Below are 21,124 nucleotides of genomic sequence, written 5' to 3'. Positions count from 1 at the left end.
ATCCACCTCGAGAATGTAGCCTATGGGTGAATCAGCAGCAATCAAAGATATGTCAGTAGGGTATATAGGCGGGTTCTAAGCCACTTCTCAATCCAGGCGGTGCTGAGGAACTTTCCAATTCACGGGAGAGCGGTACCGCATTGCACAAGCATTACGTCATCTAGGCCAAGGACAAAGCTGTTAGGCACCGCCCCCTTCTTTCTTACGTCATCTAGGCCAAGGACAGAGCTGCTGAGTCATCACTTAAGGGGTGGTAACGCAGAGCGGTATTGCGCAAGCATATATTGCATCATATTTTTTCACGGGAGAGCGGTACCGCATTGCATAAGCATTACGTCATCTAGGCCAAGGACAAAGCTGTTAGGCACCGCCCCCTTCTTTCTGACGTCATCTAGGCCAAGGACAGAGCTGCTGAGTCATCACTTAATGGTATTGCACAAGCATTACGTCATCTAGGCCAAGGACAAAGCTGTTAGGCACCGCCCCCTTCTTTCTGACGTCATCTAGGTCAAAGGCAGAGCTGCTGAGTCATACCCCCTTCTTTCTTACGTCATCTAGGCCAAGGACAGAGCTGCTGAGTCATCACTTAAGGGGTGGTACCGCAGAGCGGTATTGCGCAAGCATATATTGCATCATATTTTTTCGCGGGGAGCGGGGGCAATCCCTCTGAAAGGTGATACTCCTTTGGTATTGCACAAGCATTACGTCATCTAGGCCAAGGACAAAGCTGTTAGGCACCGCCCCCTTCTTTCTGACGTCATCTAGGCCAAGGACAGAGCTGCTGAGTCATCACTTAATGGTATTGCACAAGCATTACGTCATCTAGGCCAAGGACAAAGCTGTTAGGCACCGCCCCCTTCTTTCTGACGTCATCTAGGTCAAAGGCAGAGCTGCTGAGTCATACCCCCTTCTTTCTTACGTCATCTAGGCCAAGGACAGAGCTGCTGAGTCATCACTTAAGGGGTGGTACCGCAGAGCGGTATTGCGCAAGCATATATTGCATCATATTTTTTCGCGGGGAGCGGGGGCAATCCCTCTGAAAGGTGATACTCCTTTGGTATTGCACAAGCATTACGTCATCTAGGCCCAAGGACAAAGCTGTTAGGCTCCGCCCCTTCTTTCTGACGTCATCTAGGCCAAGGACAGAGCTGCTGAGTCATCACTTAAGGGGTGGTACCGCAGAGCGGTATTGTGCAAGCATATATTACATCATATTTTTTCGCGGGGAGGGGGACAATCCCTCTGAAAGATTATACTGCTTTGGTATTGCACAAGCATTACGTCATCGAGGCCAAGGACAAAGCTGTTAGGCACCGCCCCCTTCTTTCTTACGTCATCTAGACATCACCCTTATCTCTAAGGGTAGCAATGAATAAATAGGACACGATGGAATGTGAATTGTAGTCTTTGCAAACGTTTGCCGTGACAAAAAAAGTTATTTAATATTCATAGTTAAAAACGGTGCCACCGTTACATTGCAAAGTGCAATTATATTTTGAGAACTGGAAATTAGCAAATTAAAGTTGAAAGGATTATTTTTGTTGACAACTGTGCGGTAGCAAGATGATTGAAACGTGGAAAAAAATGTTGAGGTGTTTGACCAGCATGTCAATGCTGCTGAAAACTATGGACGAGTATCACGAATGGCATCGTTCGTACATCGAGTCTCTGCAATGCTGCATCAATTATCTATCCAGTGCAAAGGATGAATTGTCGGGGAGCATGAAATCTAGTTTAACATCAACTATGTGTCGTATGAAAACTTTGAACGTTTCATTGCACAAACGTATTTCCTCGCCACACACCGGTAGAGGTTTATATGATCGCGACGGTGCGAGAGCCTCGACGCTCCGTTGGGAAAATGTCGAGTCGGCGTTTAAAAATCGCATATCGACCGGCATCGTTATCAACGTCGAACATATCGATCCTAAACAATTTTTACAACATGCGAAACGAATGGTTACAGGGCGCGTTACAGAATTTTTAAACGTACATTCATCGCTGAAAGCTAGCGTGACGTTGGAGGCAGAATTCATGCAACACACCAACGAGGTTTCCGTGAAAAGTTTCGGCACGCGAAACGTTGCATTGTTTCGGACAAGCAATCTACGACAGTGGTATCAGAGAGACGTTGTGCCAACGCTTTTGACGTCGTTGGAAGAGTTTCAAGAGCGAGACAGCGGGTGGGCACTGTCGAAGATACTGCATTTGATTGTGAACTTTAGCAAATACCAGCCATTGCAAGCCGGCTGCACCACTGAAACCCACTTGCCTCGAACGATACAGTTGAAAAGAGCGGTCGTGGACGTGAATAGCAAGGATGAGGCATGCTTTTTTTGGGCGGTCGTGGTGGGTCTCTATCCGGCCAAGGCACATCCATCGCGTTCATCATCATATCCACACCACAAAACAGTGCTTCAAACCGAAGGTTTTCAATCGCCTATGCTGTTCAAAGACATTCGAAAATTTGAACGAAAAAACGATGTTTCCATAAACGTGTTCGAATGGGTGCGCAAGAAATGTGTAACACTTCATTTGACTGAGAAGAAACGGAGAAGACATGTCAATTTGCTGTTTATCCAGAATGCTGCAAAGACGCACGGCCATTTCGCATGTATACGAAATTTGTCAAGATTGGTTTCATCACAGCTTAGCAAGAAGAAAAATCATAAACATATTTGTGATCGGTAAGTTGCACGTTTTTTTTGTTTTTTTAAATTCTTTGAAGCAAGAAAAGTTTTCTTCCCACAGGTGCCTGCAATATTTCCCTACGCTGGAGAGATTAAACATTCATACAATCGACTGTGAACGAATGAATGATTGTGCTCTGACGCTTCCAACGAGCGAAGATAAGTGGTTGCTCTTTAAAAATTTTGTAAACAAAGAACAGACACCATTCATTATCTATGCTGACTTGGAGTGTCTGCTGCTGCCTGAGGAACAGGAGGGAGAAGACCGTGCAGCACGCGTACAATATCAACAACACCACGCGTTTAGTATAGGATACTATATACATTGTCGCTACGATGAATCGCTGTGCGAGTATCAGGTTTATCGTGATAAAGCGGGATGCGCTGCATGGTTTGCAAACAGGTTGTACGAGCTGAGTCAGAAATTACAGCCGCTATTTGATAAAACGGTGCCAATGAATCCACTAACTGAAGCAGAAAAATTAAATTTTCGTACAGCCACACATTGTCATGTCTGTGAGAAAACGTTTGAGGAAAACGATATACGAGTGCGTGATCATTGTCATTTCACGGGCGCATATCGTGGTCCAGCTCATAACGAATGCAATTTAAGCTATCAATCTTCGTACGTGATACCAGTGGTTTTCCATAATTTATCAGGCTACGATGCACATTTCATCATAAAAGAATTAGCAAATTCGTTCGAGGGACGGATAGACGTGTTACCATTGACGAAAGAGAAGTATATCTCATTCACAAAAAGCGTTTCCATCGAGAGACAGCCGGGTGAAGAACGAAAGTATGTAAAGTTCTTAAAATTTCGCTTCATCGACTCATTCAAGTTCTTGAACTTAAGTCTGGACAAGCTGTCATCGTATTTGGACAAAAATAAATTACGCATCGTACGAGGTGAATTTACACATCTTTCAAACGATGATTTCAATCTGTTGACCAGAAAAGGTGTGTTTCCATACGACTATCTGGCATCGTACGATAAATTAAATGATACATGTTTACCACCGCGCGAAGCATTTTACAATCGGTTAAATGGTAGTGAGATATCCGACGTCGATTACCTTCATGCAAATACTGTTTGGTCGCGTTTCACCATACAAACGCTAGGAGAGTACAGTGATTTATATCTAAAATTGGATGTATTGTTGTTGGCAGATGTTTTCGAAAATTTTCGCGATGACTGTCTCGAGAATTATAAGCTTGATCCAGCACATTATTTCACGCTCCCCGGTTTCGCGTGGGATGTGATGTTGAAAATGACGAAGATTGAATTGGAGTTGTTCACCGACGTCGATATGCTTTTGTTCGTGGAGCGAGGAATACGTGGTGGATTGAGCCAATGTTCTCAAAGATATGCATATGCAAACAACAAATATTTGTCTACGCACGATTCGAGTAAACCATCCACCTACTTAATGTATTTTGACGTGAATAATCTGTATGGTTGGGCCATGTCGCAACCTCTACCGCACAGAGACTTTCGATGGGTGGAGGATATTGATAATTTCAACGTTGAATCCATTCCAATCGATAGCCCTGTAGGATACATTTTGGAGGTTGATTTAGAGTATCCACGCGAAATTCACGATGCTCACGCAGATCTTCCATTTTGTCCAAGTCATGATGCAGCAACCAGCTCGAGTCAAAGAAAGTTGCTGGCAACACTTCGCAATAAGGAGCGATACGTTATACATTATCGATACCTCCAGCGAAGTTTAAAACATAATCTGAAATTGAAGAAAATTCATCGAATTCTAGAGTTTCAACAGTCGCGATGGTTGCATGAATATATCGACTTGAATACAAAATTACGCACCAACGCAACTAACGATTTTTCAAAGAATTTGTTCAAATTAATGAACAATGCTGTGTTTGGAAAAACGATGGAGAACGTTCGAAATCATGCGATCGTGAAATTACTTTCTCGATGGAATGGTAGACACGGAGTTGAACGATTGATAGCTAGACCAAATTTTCACAGTTATACAGTGTTTTCTAAAGACTTCGTCGCAATTCAGATGAAAAAGCTGCTCGTTAAATTTTACAAGCCCATCTACGTAGGCATGTCCATATTGGATATATCAAAATTTCATTTATACACTTTTCATTACGAGTACATGTATCCAAAATTCCAGCAAAATTGTAAGATTTTATACACGGACACGGATAGTCTGATATATGAAATCACTTGCGATGACGCGTATGAGACATTGCTGAAACGTGATATCCATCGATATGACACCAGTAATTATACAGAGAACAACGTTTACTGTGTTCCGATTGCAAACAAGAAACAACTAGGATTGATGAAGGATGAGAATGGCGGTAAAATCATGACAGAGTTCGTAGGACTTCGTTCGAAAATGTATGCGATTCGCGTGCATGATGATTGCGAAACCAAAAAGATCAAAGGCATTAGGACAAACGTTACCGCTCGGGATATAAGTTTCGAAGACTATGTCGAATGTCTTAATAATCATACGGAAAAGAGTGTTAGCAGTAATTGTATAGCGTCTGTACGACATCAGGTGTATTCGATGTCGGAAATAAAATTAGCATTGAGCCCGTACGACGATAAGCGATATATTTGTAATAATTTGATCAATACTCTTCCTTGGGGGCATTACAGTATCAATTGAGAAATTTTATCTATAAAAAGAAAAAAAAGTATGGAGACGCATCCTATGAAAACATTATATTCTATGCGCTTCAGATTGGGAAGTAGGAGGATTGTTTTTTAAATAAAAAATACATCTTAATTCAAATGCTTTTTATTATAAAAAGAAAATTTTATTACATTAAGTAGGATTGAGTAGTAGATTGAGAAGTATGAGGGATTGTTTTTAAATAAATCTTAATTTTAAAAAAATGATTTTTATTATAAAAAATTTTTTACATTTTTAAAATTTTTAAAACATTACTTCAAAATGGGTTGAGGGATTCCTTTTTTTATGGTACCGATTATTGCTCATTGATGTCCTGAAAAGAAAAAAAGTTTTTTAATATTAATCATTGTTTTTAAATTAATAAATATAAAAATTATTTTTAAGTGTTAATTATTAATAAATATAAAAAACTTTACGCACCATATCTAATGGAATATCAATGGACGTGAACGCGTCCCATTCATCAGCACTATGCCTCACGGCATACTGCCATCCCCTGATGAACGCTGTTCGCTCCTCCTCCGTGTTGAAAATCTGTAATAATATTTATTAATTAAAATATCTTTAATAAAATATTATTTATTTCTTTATACTTACCACCAACTCCAAATACCCACTGAGGGAAACTTCAGCCTCAATAATTAGGTATAACATCTTGAAATGTGCTTGGACATTGTCAACACCCATTGTTTTATACATGTACCCCCTCCGGAAAAGATGCAATGAAATCTCGTGAGATTAGAAAAGACGTTTCGTTGCAGTAGATAATGAAATCTGAACTCGCGAAATTCAATCGGTGCTAATCGAGAGAACTGATGTGACCAGATGTTTTGGCCTGGTAACTCCAAACCGTTAAAGAATGTCACTACTGCAGCTTGCTAGATTAGAAAAGTCTCATAGAGGAAAGACAAAATTCCTCAGACTTTACAAGTCAACATCAACCGCGAAAGGATGCTGTTACAGATTATGAAACGCTCCTCTTACAATGATATGGATAAGAACCGTAAAACATCTGGGACACAATTCCACATGCGGCAAAAAGATAAGGGGGAAACTCTATACCACTCTGAAAAAAAAAGTGAAGTAGAAATTCTCTCGGTGATGTAGGATTGTGTTCAGATGTTTCCCCAGCTTGACAACTCAGCATCAGCAGCGAAATAATGCTGTTACAGATTATGAAACGCACCTCTTGCAATGATATGAATAAGAATCATGAAGCACGTTCGAGGGTACAATCATACATGCGGTAAAATGATAAGGGGGAAACTCTATACCACTCTGAAAAAGTGGAGTAGAAACTCTCTCGAGGGGTGGTACAGCGCTATTGCAAGGATGAGGATTGTTTTTAAATAAAAAATCATTCACATAATTTTTTATTTGATAAAGTATATATTTTTTGTACAAGCGTTTTTTAAGTAATTTTTCGAACAATGTTCGTTAGTGGATTGTATTCCATGATACGGTCATGTAGTATTAAGCAGTAGGCTGTTGTCGATGGGGGGACGTCGGTTCGACATTCAAATTCAATTCGCACGTCAACCGTAGCATTTTTTAACACTTCGTTTTGTCGAGAACAATCGAGAACGACGAGTGGACCGTATTGCAAGAAATCCGTGACATCGAGTAGCGCTTCACCGTTTCCATAGTATGATTCTTGGAATTTTGCATACATGTCATAGAGCAACGCGTATTTACCTTTCTCGAAATCGATATTTAGATCATCGTATGGATAGGTTTCCGAGTTCAAGTAAAGTCGAATATTTGTCAATGCGCAATGATCGAATCGTGTAGCCGTTTTGATTAAATTGTTCTTTCCATTGGTTTGCAAAGCGAATATCACGTATCGCGGTTTTTCCATTTGTAGAGCCGTTTTTATCGCCCATGTATGCTTCGTAGTTGTCTGTAGTAGAGGATATTCATACAGATCCCACGATCGAAAGGTCATGTCGATCGGTCTGTCGCTGTCTAAAATCTGTAGCATGGACAGCTTATGTACTTCATCCAATGTGATGTGAGGCATTCGCCATTGAATTTTGTATAGATTCAGAATAGGTTTCGCGTTGTTGGAAGGACTGTACAACGCATTCGCATCGGTACGCGAGCGAATCAAAATTAATTCGTGCCGAGCATTTATCACGATGCGTTCGTAGTCTTCGCAGAAGCCTAATAAAACACTCATAGGTACGCAAAAGTTGAAATATATTGCAGCCGTGGCCGTTGCAGTCTGCTTCTGTCCATCATCACCATACAGCCAACCAGCGTTGGACAATGCGCTGCTTCTCGTTCTAGACAGACTCACATAATTCTTCAAAGTTGTCGTCGCGCCAGGATTTCTGGACCGATCAATTTCCACTCCATTCAATTCATAGCGTATTTCCTCAAACATAAACGCAACAGTATTGTTCTCGAGAGTTACCGTATCGATGTGGGATTCTCCTTCAACCGGTAATTCGAGTTTTCCTGGTAAACTAAGTTTTCCCTCAACGTATAGGAAGCTTTTACATGGGAGCGTGTATAGGTCTTGTTGTTGAATGGGTATCCTTATCTCATCGCTGTTTTCAAACGTTGTGTTAGCATACGGATTGTATGTGTGCAGCTTAATCTTCGTTATGCGATTGTCGAAGATTGGCGCTTCGGAGATGTTCAAAATGTCATCAAACATGATCTCTCACTTTTTAACAATAAAGCCCAAAGATTGTAGATACTTTGCGTTTTCCACAGTTAATTTCTTACGAATCGTCAACCTTTTTTCTGCGGTTAGTTTCTTGCTGTTGTTGTCGATGCTGTTGTTCAATGTATGGAATACCGTATTATGAATTAGCATTGCTTCGTCGCGCGTGTAGTCGCACCGTGATTTCTTCACCTCGAAAATCAATCAAACGTCCGGATTGATCAACTATGCGAATGGTTAAATCGTCAATTACTCGTGCAACGATCGGAAGGTAAATGACTCGCGCAGGCGTTTCCGACAATTTATATCCTGGTGGTACCTGAGGCGCGAACTCATGTATCGTGTGAACGAGTTTACCATTGTCGTACGATCCGGTGGTTATGTTACATTCCACTCGTACGATATTCACGCTGATGATATTCACTGGTGTGTTCGATGTATGCCACACGTTTGGTGGTAAAACACGATCTATGGAAAATCCTAGGATGGATCCCACGTTGCCAGGCTTTGCAAAGTTTATTTGATAGTTGCTTTTAATTTCGCTGTTCATGGTGTTGTTGTTCGCCCGTAAGACCAGCGGATATTCTGAGGCGGCAGTCTCATCGACATTTTTTGGAGGATATCGCGCGCATATTTCTCGCCTCAAGTATGCGTTGATTGCGTCCAATTCGTATGAACCGTCGGGGATGATGATCTCCTCATCTTTTTCACCGAAGTAGAATCTATTGTTTCCAATGTTGGCGCTGATGTTCGGTATCGTATAATAAGTTTGCAAATCGAGCAATCCCAGCTCATATTCGCCATTGCTCAGATCTATGGGGGGAAAGTACTTTGATGATAGTATGCTGCTTCTTCCCGACAATGTAAACGTAAATGACTTTTTTGCATACATCGTGTAGAGAGACTCTTTCCAGGGTCTTTTATTCTCGGAGAAATTTCGCACACAATTGACCACACACGCTTTCGTCGTAGTTTTGAAAACGTTCGTGGTTATATAAGATTGTCACGTTCACGCCGAAATAGTGAATCAACTCAATCGGCGGTCGAAGATTTCCAAAACTATCAAAGTATTTGACACGCGGGCCGTGTTTTATATAGGCGACCCAGTGCGTTCCCGGTCCACGACTATTATCTAGATTGACTATACCTCGCTCGTTTACCCACGCACGCAGCGGTAAATCGTCACGCATAAAAACTCCACGAAAATACGGTAATCCTTTACACATGACCATCAATTCGATATCTGTCGTCGTGTTGTCCTTCTTCGTTGTTTTTTTTTCCTTCAAACCTTTTCCATGCTTATATGGTGCGAGATGTATCCCACGACCCTCCATGGCTCGATTGTGTCGCTCCGCTTCTTGTAATTGTTTCTTAGCAGCTTTTGCAGCGTTTATAGCTTTGACTACTCCCGCGGCACCACCCGTCAATGCGCCTATAGCCGACAAAGCGGGTAACAGCAACGGTAGAAAACCACCGCGTTTGGCGATCGGGAGAATTCGTTTCGTTGTTTTTTTTTTCTTTTCACCTTTTTTCTTTATCAAACCCATGCCCAATTTCGTTTTAGCTTTCATGGCTGCCAACACTGCAGTCGCGGACACCTTCTCTCCCAACGTCGCGTCTCCGGACGTTATCCGATGCAGCGCTCGATCAGCCAAAACGTGATCGGCCTTGTGACGATTTTCAAGATCTTTGTATCGCGAATACGCTATATCATGCTCTCGACAGGCTGTATCCAACGGATTGATTCCTCGATCCCCACGAGCTAATCGCGCAGTCAGTTTCGTACCAGGACCGCAGAATTGATATCCAGGTATATGCAATTCAAACGGTAGCGCGTTTATAGCTCTGTTTAAAAACCCCTTGCCCGTATGCGAACCGAGTGAATGATGATTCATAAGCTATTTTGCCTACTATCTCTTTTAAAAAGAACACGTTCGGGGGAGGGGAGTGACTGATACCTACGGTGTTCGAGCTCTCATATAAATACTACCTCCCCCTCCCTCATCGAATCAATCAAATCATGCATTTTGTAAGGCAATCTTTGGATATTCGTGTTCCAACGTGTCGCGCGTTCGACGATTGCGACGAGACGATGCGAAAACATGGATCATTGTTACCAGACAATGTACGATGTGTCATAAGCGGTCCGTCAGGATGCGGTAAAACAAACGTTATGATCAGCCTGCTGGAGAGTGCGAACGGACTACGATTTGCAAACGTTTATGTATACTCAAAATCGCTGAATCAGCCAAAATATCAATACTTGAGCAAACTGTTCTTATCCGTGGGGAAGGATGTAGGTTACTTCGCGTTCGCAGACAACGCTGACGTAATACCCCCCGCAGAGGTACGGCCCGATTCGATATTTATCTTCGACGATGTGGCGTGTGACGAGCAGGATATCATGAGAGAGTATTTTGCGATGGGTAGACATTCACACGTCGATTGCTTCTACTTGGGTCAGTCGTATGCGAGAATACCTAAACATTTAATTCGTGACAATGCCAATCTACTGGTTTTGTTCAAACAGGATACCATGAACTTGCGTCACATTCATCAGGATCATGTAAATACCGATATGTCGTTTGAAACGTTTAGCGCGTTATGTGCAAATTGTTGGCGAAAGAAGTATGGATTTCTCGTAATCGATAAAGACAGTCCTACAAATCGCGGTCGTTACAGACGTGGATTTAACGAGTTTGTCATACTGTAACGAGTACAGTTGCTCAGTAAGGGTGGTTGGTGCTGTATCGTGGGCTGTAAATCTCTCTTGCGCTTCCAATATGTCAGCTCAAAAGGAAAAGAATGAAAAGCTGCGAGCTTCAGTCGTGAATGAAATAGCGAAGACCAGTGATACCATACGTAAAAAGTATTTAGCGTTGAAAGTTGGGAAAATGATGGCCGAGACGAATTTGCGAACGACTTTACAGCCAATCGTCGAACCGTTGAAACAGCTAGTTCAAAATACATCTACTGTTGAACCGGATAGTGACACCACGTTCTCGGATATTAAGGAAACACCACCACCGTCTCCCATACAAAAAAAAAGAAGATTCTCGGATATTAGGGGAATGACACCATCATCCTCTATGAAAAAAAGAAGAAGAATAAAGAAGAAAAAGAATGATGAAGTAACACTCGCTGACGACGAGATCGAGTCAACGATGCCGCAACAGGATACTTTCGAATCACCGAGCACGGTATCTTTGGAATCTTCGATGCGTAATATTTTTGAAAATCCAGAAACTCATCGAGAGGAAAATCAACATCTAACTGAGAATTTCGGACCTTTGGCGCGTGAATATTTAGAAAAATTTTTTACCGGATCAATGAAAAATTCCGACAACGTGTTCGGGGTATATTTCCAGGACAATAAACTGATGCTAGGAAATTCAGCGTTTGAAGTGAACAGCAACGACGATATCATCATTAACGGAGTAAGGTACGAGGGGACTCATGGTCTTTATGAATTAATATTCAACAGAGTACCCGACAAGTAGTTGTACACCGAGGATGATAAGAATGTGTACAAAAGAATTCTCGTTCTCACGCAAGCGCATCGACGCGGGAATCAGCTAAAGAGAAACAAAGGTTACAAGTATAAGAAAATTATAGGACCGATGTTTTCGTCACGTGGTGGGAAGGGGATACAACTTCCAACTTCTATGCGTGTGACTAACAATCCGATTGATTACGTGCATTGGGATGATCCAAACGAACTCGTCGATCGTATGAAATTGTTAACCGCTTCGAAGAATGCCGGACATTCCAGCCATAACAATGAAATAATGTCAATAATTGAAGAACTTCGTGAAGCCGGTATAATTATAAATTAAAGCGCGTGCATTCATTGAGTTAGTGATGAATGAAATGTCAATTGATACAGCTCGATAGAATGCGCATTCGTCTTAATTGTTGTAAAACGAATCAAACAATATCCTCGGGGGAGGATAACGGTGAAAGCTGGAACTTGAGATTTCAAAGTCTATGGATAAAACTGGATGAGATATTTCAACGAATACTGTGGATTGAAGAGCAGATCAAACAGTTGTACGAGTTGATGATAAGCGAAGAAAAACACTAGCTTGTGAAACAATGTCTATCGACAAATTTGGTATGGTGTTTCGCGAAGCGAACAAACCCGAGTCAAATGTTTCTTCGATTTTCTATCCCGGCGTTTTTAAAAGTTATGTGCATGATAATGCTATATGTTTAAATGATGATGCTAAATTGTATGATGCGAAAGGTATGAGGATCGGACGCGTGGCGAATCCTGAAGCAAACGATCATGTTGCAACCAAAGTATACGTGGACACGCTTAATGTGAAGCTTGAGTCCGAGATTGTGAAGAAACTGGTCAAAGAACTGAAAACCGCTAAAGAGACGATAAAGTCGGAAATATTAGCTGAACAGAATGAAAAACTGATCAAAGACCTGAAAACCATGAAAGAAACGATAAAGTCTGAAATACTGGCTACGATACAAGGCATTCGATATGATGTAAATGAAAATATGAAATCAACTGATATCAACGAGACCTTGAAGGAGAAAGGAAAAAGAAGACGAGTTTGAAATATTGACAAGAAACGTGTCGACGGTCCTTGAGGGGAATCCATGGATAGCAATCATCATACATGAACATACTGTACAAGATGTATCTGTACCTGTTCCTGTACCTGTCTGTACCTGTCTGTAGCTGTTCCTGTACCTGTCTGTAGCTGTTCCTGTACCTGTCCATACCTGTCTGTAGCTGTTCCTATATCTGTCTGTAGCTGTTCCTGTACCTGTCTGTTCCTGTCTGTACCTGTCTGTAGCTGTTCATGTACCTGTCCATACCTGTCTGTAGCTGTTCCTATACCTGTCTGTAGCTGTTCCTGTACCTGTCTATACCTGTCTATAGCTGTCTGTACCTGTCCATACCTGTCTGTAGCTGTTCATGTTCCTGCCTGTAGCTGTTCCTGTACCTGTCTGTACCTGTCTGTACCTGTCTGTAGCTGTATCTGTACCTGTCTGTACCTGTCTGTAGCTGTATCTGTACCTGTCTGTACCTGTACCTGTATTATCAATATTAAGTAGCATTTATCGAGTCATCAAGTTATCATAAAAAATCATAAACCTTGAGAGAAAAAAATGAGGGGGATGGAAATATAACTGAAGATTTTAAGAAAAGTATATATGAGGTAAAGACTCTATTGAAAAGCGAGTTGAGTAGCGACAGCAAGAGACGATACGCGTCGCTTTCAACGAGTTGGATAGCTGAATCAGTCATCGCTTCAATAGTTGGATTGAAAAGTGAATAATCGGTTAATGAGAGAGCGCTACAAGAACGACGATGAGTAAAGAAAACGTGGTGGAAGAACTGCATGCTCCGGCGAGACGTTTTTACCCGCGTAGACGTGTGATCGTGCGAGGATTCGATGATCTTTGGCAAGCCGATATCGTTGAAGTTCAAAAATATGCGCGAGACAATGGAGGGCATCGATATATTCTCACGATAATCGATGTATTTAGCAAATATGCATGGACGGTTCCTTTGAAGAGTAAAAATGCGAGCGACGTGTGCAAAGCTTTCGCGTCAGCGTTGAAGAAAGATGGTAGAGCCCCGAACAACTTGCAGACCGACATGGGGAAAGAATTCTACAATACAACGTTTTAAGACTATCTAAAGAGTCGTAACATACACCATTATTCTACATTTAGCACTATGAAAGCTTCCATCGTGGAACGTTTCAATCGCACGCTGAAGAATAGCATGTGGAAATTTTTCTCGTTGAGTGGAAAATATCGCTGGATCGATGCGCTTCCCACGTTAACTGAGGACTACAATAATCGAAAACATCGTACAATCCGCATGCGACCCGTCGACGTGAGCCGTAAAAATGTTGGACACCTTCTGTCCACCGTGTACAGCAACGTGAAGATTGCTGGTCCTGCCAAATTCAAGGTCGATGATCGTGTGCGTGTCAGCAAGTTTAAAACCTTATTCAACAAAGGATAAACGCCAAACTGGTCAACTGAAATATTCAAGATTATCGCGGTAAAACGAACGAATCCTGTCACATATCTCTTGGTCGACTCTACGAACAAACCTATCGCCGGAGGATTTTATGAACATGAGATACGTGCGGCAAAATATCCTGACATATACTTAGTTGAAAAAATATTACGCAGAAAAGGAAATAAAGTATATGTGAAATGGCTGGGAATGGATGCGTCACATAATTCGTGGATATCTAAAACGAATATACTTTAATTATATGTTTCTACTTGTATTTTTAGTTATGATAATTAATTTTTTGTAAAACGACTATACTTATTATATATTGTGATAATTCTGCTTCATTTCTCTGTAGGAATTGTATGTAATGTTGTAATAAAAAAAATATAAAAGAGATATTCTTGAATAATTTTATTTTTAAAATAATGTATTGTTACAAAAGACAATTTTCACACAACATTAATATTTTAACCTATCCGTTTTTTGCGCCTCGACTGCAATGATATTAGTGCATGAAGCCACCAGTTCACAATCAATCAATGAACTTTGATCAAAAAATTCGCTCTCGACAATCGCTTTCACGATATTCTTCGCGTTGGTATCCCTCACCACAATGACAAAATTCATAAATTTATCGGTAATCGTGGGGACATTGCCGATCAGCCATGAATACATGTTGTGTATGCAGAATTCGAGATTGTACAAGTTACGCATAGTTTTTTCCGTGATGTATAGAGCTGTGAACTGATTCGACAATTTCACTAGATTCATACCATTGAGATTAACTATTTGCAATGTTAAATCATCACTCATTTTTCTACACTGTTTCTGCATAGAAAGTAAATTGGAAATACACTCCTTCGTGCGCAACAACTCTGTCCATGCATCCCGGGAAAATGTGATCTCGTTACCACGGTTATCCCCCATAGTTAGTTCCACACAAATATCATCGCCAACATGTACACCAATTTCGAGATATTTAAAATAATTGCCAGCTATGGAATATCTTCGACTCAAGATTCTGTGCAAACTACTCGATGATTGTGAAATGGAGTCACTGTTGTCAAAACTCCTGCAACAGATTTTTTTTTTTAAAGAATTAGATGTTTTTCAAAATTTCTTTTTCACAAGTTTTTTATGTTTCTACTTACATATTATTTAGTCTCCTCTTTTTGTGTGACTCCTCGATGCTTGAATGATCACATTCAGTGAGCGGATGATTGTTGTGATACATCATGCTTTTTTAGTGTTGATTGTCTCGATCTGAAGCGCAACGCTTGGAATACAATGTTCTTATAGGATGCATTGGCCCCCACCTTTTTACATTTTCTTAGAAAGGGGGCGGTGCCTAACAGCTTTGTCCTTGGCCTAGATGACGTAAGAAAGAGGGAGGGTATGACTCAGCAGCTTTGTCCTTGGCCTAGATGACGTAATGCTTGTGCAATACCAAAGGAGTATCACCTTTCAGAGTGATTGCCCCCGCTCCCCGCGAAAAAATATGATGCAATATATGCTTGCGCAATACCGCTCTGCGGTACCACCCCTTAAGTGATGACTCAGCAGCTCTGTCCTTGGCCTAGATGACGTAAGAAAGAAGGGGCGGAGCCTAACAGCTTTGCCCTTGGCCTAGATGATGTAATGCTTGTGCAATACCAAAGGAGTATCACCTTTCAGAGGGATTGCCCCCGCTCCCCGCGAAAAAATATGATGCAATATATGCTTGTGCAATACCGCTCTGCGGTACCACCCCTTAAGTGATGACTCAGCAGCTCTGTCCTTGGCCTAGATGACGTAAGAAAGAAGGGGGTATGACTCAGCAGCTCTGCCTTTGACCTAGATGACGTCAGAAAGAAGGGGGCGGTGCCTAACAGCTTTGTCCTTGGCCTAGATGACGTAATGCTTGTGCAATGCGGTACCGCTCTCCCGTGAATTGGAAAGTTCCTCAGAACCGCCTGAATTGAGAAGTGGCTTAGAACCCGCCTATATACCCTACTTATGTCAAAACTTTCAATGTTGTTAACCCATTGAAATTCGGCATATGGCAAAGGCTGACACATTGCCCATCCATACAAATTGTTTACATCAAAATACATCAAGTATGATGATGGTTTCGATGGATCGTACGACTGCATGTACTTATTATTGGCTTCAGCATATCTACCGGAACATTGGCTCAAACCGCCGCGTATACCACGTTCGATAAAGATCACCATATCGATATCAGTTAATAATTCAAACCTAATTTTTGTATGTTTCAGCATAGCATCCCACGTGAAACCTGGTAACGTGTAATAGTATGCTGGATCTAAACCATAGCTCTTAATGCATGTTTTACGAAAATTTTCAAAAATGTCAGCCAATAACAAAACATCAGTCTTCAAATACAAATCGCTGTATTCACCCAAGGTCTTTATGTTAAAACGCTGCCACACATTCTCGGCATGCGCATAGTCACGTTCCGATACAGTTTCGCATGTCAGCGAACTGTAAAATGACTCGAGTGGCGGCAAACAGAGATCGTCTAATTTATCCACGCAATCCAGGTATTCATACGGAAAGACACCCTTTCGTGTCAACAGCATGAAATTTTCTATTGAAAGATTTTTAAATTCTGAACGTAAAATTGTCAATTTATTTGTCTCGAGAAAAGATGCCAATTTGTCCAGACTCGTATTCAAAAATTTGTACGAATCGATGAATCTTAATTTAATAGAATTACGCGAATCTGATTCCCGATCTTTAACATTTTTGGTAAACGAAATATATTTCTCTTTAGTGATTGGTAATACGTCGACATTACCCTCAAATGCATTAGCGATTTCTTCAATAATAAAATGCGAATCGTACCCGGATAAATTATGGAAAATTATTGGAATACAAAACGAATTTTTGTAATTTAAATTGCAATCTTGATGTGCGGGGCCTCTATATCGTCCTGTTAGATGGCAATGATCGCGCACCCGTATATCGTTTCCCTCAAATGGCTTTTCACAAATGTGGCAATGCGCTGCGTTGATAAATGCCTCGCACTGCTCATTTGTTAGCTGCTTCATGGGTACATTATTAGATAAAGCACATTTAACAACATATGCTAAATTTTCCAATTCTCCAACGAACCATGAGACGCACTTCTCATCGCGACGACATCGATATATCGATAGAGATGCATCATATGAACAATGCACATAGTATGCGATGCTAAATACGTTATGTGATTGAAGTTTCCCCTCCCCGCAATCTTCCATCTTCTTTAGAGTACATTCTAGGTCTGCGTACACTACAAATGGAAGCGGTTCTTTCCACATATAGTTACTGAATGAGAGCCATTTGTCGTCCTCGGTAGGTAATACAATGACGCAGCGATTCAGTTCTGCACAGTCTCGTTCATGGGCCCGCAATCTTTCGTTGGAAGGAAAGTAATGCAAACACCTGAAAAAAAAGAAAAAAAAATTTATTTTCATGTGTTATAATATACCATGATACTTTTGTAAATGTGTACATACTGATCACAGATGAATTTCATATGAGCGTTTTTGCTCAACTGTGCACTAACGAGTCGTGATAGGTTCTTAATCCACACATAATGCCCCACAATACTATCGATCTGGTCTTGTATGTACAGCAAGTTGACGTGTCGATTCCTCTTCTGATTGGTGATACGAAGTGGAAAAAATGATTTTACCCTTTTTTTCTTCTCGAAGATGTCTTCAAAACCATACACATTGATTGAAATATCATTCAACTTTTCGAACCGGGTAATTTGATTCAACAGCATGGGAAACTCGATGTCTTCAAAGTTTAAAACATTTGTGTATTCCGGGTACGAACTTTGACGGTTACTGTGAGCAGTCGCTGGATACAGAGCTGCCATCACCGACCATGCAAAGCATGCATTGTCTTTGGAGTGAACATTAATTGTAGCTTTCTTCAACGCTATTTCTCTCGGTATGTTGATCTGACATCCTGCATGCAGCGGGTTAAATTTGTTGATACCAACTGTAAGATTGAGTATTCGCGACAATGCCCATCCGCTATCACGTTCCTGAAATTCTTCCAACGATGTTAGGATCGGCCCTACGATGCACAGCTCGTACATCTCTTCGAGGTCGGTTGCGTAAACGATTTCACAGTTCTTTGTGCCAACACTTTTGCGTGAGCGTTGATCACCTGTCACAAATTCACCATTAAACACAGCGTTCACTTTTAAAGACTTATGTTTTCCCAAAGCGTTCCGTACTTTTTCAAGCACAATTTCCCTCGCGTCCTGGAGAAAGCTGAGAGGTTCAATGTAATTGGAATTGATAACGGCACCTGTTAATATGCGACCCTTGAAAGCCGAGTCTATGTCATGCCATATGAGTCCTGTGCTTGTATGTCCAGCACCTTCGTGTATGAAACGTCTTCGTAAAGAATATTTTAAACTCTCAAGAGCGGCGATACTGGCGATCAATGATTGTTGAATACCGATCGATAATCGAGGACGTTTTGCTCGATTATGTTCTTTAAGCAACTCGAGGCATTCGTTGCATCTTTCCTCCCAGACAAGGTATTCTTCATGCAATCTTAGGCGATCAGATTGGTCCCACAAATCGTGTTCAATTTTCCGAATTTCTTCCATGGTTATATTTTTTTTGCCTCACAATCAGTGACTGAACAAAACTAATTTAGTGGAGTGCATATATAGCCTCCCAAAACAGCAGACTCAGCAAAAAAAAAGCCAATCGGTGTTGAAAAAAAAACATAGTCCAGAAACGACTGCTAATTTTTCGGTGTCTCATTCGCTCGCGATACATCAATATCTTGAAACACTTACACAGCATGGCATTTTTGCACGCTTGATATAATGAAAAAAAAAAGTCGCACGCTCGGTATAATATTTCGCAGTGACTTCCTGTCGCCACAGTTTTGCGAAATTCCTAACCAGTATCAAGGTCAGCCATGCATGCGCCGCGATTCCTGTTCGTTCCTAAGGAGTATCATATTTCATAAAAATGGTCGATCAAAGACTGGCCTAGAATATTTCGCAGTGACTTCCTGTCGCCACAGTTTTGCGAAATTCCTAAGCAGTATCAAGGTCAACCATGCATGCGCCGCGATTCCTGTTCGTTCCTAAGGGGTATCATATTTCATAAAAATGGTCGATCAAAGACTGGCCAAATAACGTCACAAACGAAAAAAAAAAAAATGCTGCAGTTACTGGAAAAAAAAATGTCAAGGTTGATCAAGTAACACGAATTAGTTATAACACGTTCGACATAATATTTCGCAGTATCTTCCTGTCGCACCAATAGCGTCTTGGACGAAAATATGCTGTCGCTGCAGTATTTGCATGCTAAGAGTTATTCTTTGACATATATACCAAATGTTCGCTATGTTTATGAGATCGTCGGTTGATCAAGCGGCTAATGAGATGGTCTACCAAGCGGCAGACCGGGGTTCGAATCCTGTTCGAGTAAGACAGTTTTTTTCTTAAAAAAAAAATCGCAACCGCTTGTGACGTCATGGGAGTGTTGGGGGTTCCAGCGAAGGTGATGGTATGCCTCGCAACAGCTCGTGACGTCACGGAAGTGGTGGGGGGGGGGGGGGTTCCAGTGAAGATGGTGGCGGTAGGCTACGAAACGCCATTGTCGGTATGGTCGACAAAGTGCCAACACGTCTCTGGTGACGTCACTTCCCGCGAGCTGATGTCACTTCCTCACGACCTCCCAAAAAATGGGGGGGGGGGTAAAAAAAACGGACGATTACCCGGGGGGCAATTACAGGGGGCTAGGCAATTACAGGGGGGGGCAATTACATGGGGGGCAATTACAGGGGGGCAATTACAGGGGGTGCAATACCCCCCGGGGGGGTACGTGGAGGGGGAACCCCCTCCACCATGGGGGGGAACCAGCCTGGTCCAGAACCGGCATTACCTTACTACTGACGTGATGAAGTATTATAGGAATTTATTCTGCGAGGCTCTCCGTCTCACCAGCGAGAAGTGGTCGAAGCCACCGCAACAATATGAACAATTAACGCCCCCCCTCATCGAGGCGAGGTAAAATTATCAAACGTTGCACGGTCCGCGGCTATAAAATGGTTGGGGAGCACTGCTGTTCAGCACAAGTGAAAGCTTTTGGATTCGAAGAATTGCAAGCTCTTAATATCACCATAGGTCTTGCGAACCCTGAGAATTAAGCTTTGGAGCCCAATATTGCACCAACACAGAGTGGAACCACGCGCAGGATATCGTTCTCCAATCGAAGCAGAGATGGACGCGTTCGAGGAATATGCAACCATCCACAAAGGAGGGTATTTCGATTCGTCGGAGAACGACCTGATAAAGAAAAATTGGAATTTATTCTGCGAGGCTCTCCGTCTCACTGCTGAGACGGGGCCGAAGCCTTCGCAAAAATATAAACAATTATCGTCCCCCTCCTCAACGGGACGCACAGTTGTCCCAAATCCCCAAAAGATGGCCAAAACCCCTAAACGTACTTCAGTTTCTCAAAAAATTGGTATCCCATGGTTTTCGGGTCCGCTGATTACAAATCTGAACTCAAAATTCGAAAAAACAAAATGGCGGATCCAATATGGCGAACGCGTATGTTAAAAAATTGTTAGTTCTGTTCAAAAACTAGTATACTATGGTTTCCGGGTCCGCTGATTACAAATCTGGACTCAAAATTCGAAAAAACATAATGGCGGATTCAATATGGCGAACGCATACGTTAAAAAATTGTTACTTCTGTTCAAAAATTGGCATTGCGAGGTGTGTCGTACGTATTGCGACCACAAAGCACAAGGAGATGCTCGGAAACTCATTTGAGTTGCATACGATAATGCATCATCTGAAAAATTTGCCCGAATATCTGCTGTCTTTCTTCGCTTTGATCTTTCGCTGGAGGTTTCAAATTCTAAAGAAGGACGGCCAATGATGTTCGCATGATTGTCGCTGTCTGCAGGTATACGGAATTCAACAGATACATTAAGCCACGTAGCAAACTTTCTAAAAAGGAATCTTCCGTTCTCTTTACACTTTGCCATTTTGTCTTAATTTTAGAAATTAAAATCCCTAATGCGGTCTTTGTTTCATGATTTACAT

The 21,124-nt window shown here is 41.6% G+C and overlaps 1 protein-coding gene across 1 annotated transcript; it reads right to left on the bottom strand.

The window, feature by feature from the left end:
- Window positions 1-16,417: 16,417 nt before the first annotated feature.
- On the bottom strand, window positions 16,418-18,658 carry LOC143220056 (uncharacterized). The gene is made up of 3 exons (XM_076445802.1): window positions 17,544-18,658; window positions 16,841-17,469; window positions 16,418-16,431 (listed from the first exon to the last, which is right to left on the bottom strand). Exons 1-3 carry the CDS (start codon window positions 18,656-18,658, stop codon window positions 16,418-16,420), a joined length of 1,758 nt encoding a protein of 585 aa, XP_076301917.1.
- Between the last annotated feature and the right edge of the window lie 2,466 nt (window positions 18,659-21,124).

Source organism: Lasioglossum baleicum, unplaced genomic scaffold, assembly GCF_051020765.1.
Source record: "Lasioglossum baleicum unplaced genomic scaffold, iyLasBale1 scaffold0151, whole genome shotgun sequence".
NCBI classification, from domain to species: Eukaryota; Metazoa; Arthropoda; class Insecta; order Hymenoptera; family Halictidae; genus Lasioglossum; species Lasioglossum baleicum.
The sequence above is the reverse complement of the archived record's forward strand: the minus strand, read 5'-3'. Positions and strand labels throughout refer to the sequence as shown.

Bases quoted from the DNA above. Each gene is read 5' to 3' on its own strand.
- LOC143220056 (XM_076445802.1), bottom strand. From the start codon at position 18,658: ATGGAAGAAATTCGGAAAATTGAACACGATTTGTGGGACCAATCTGAT. The intron at 17,470-17,543 runs GTATGTACACAT...CTTTTTTTTCAG, and splicing joins ATGAAATTCATCTGTGATCA to GTGTTTGCATTACTTTCCTT.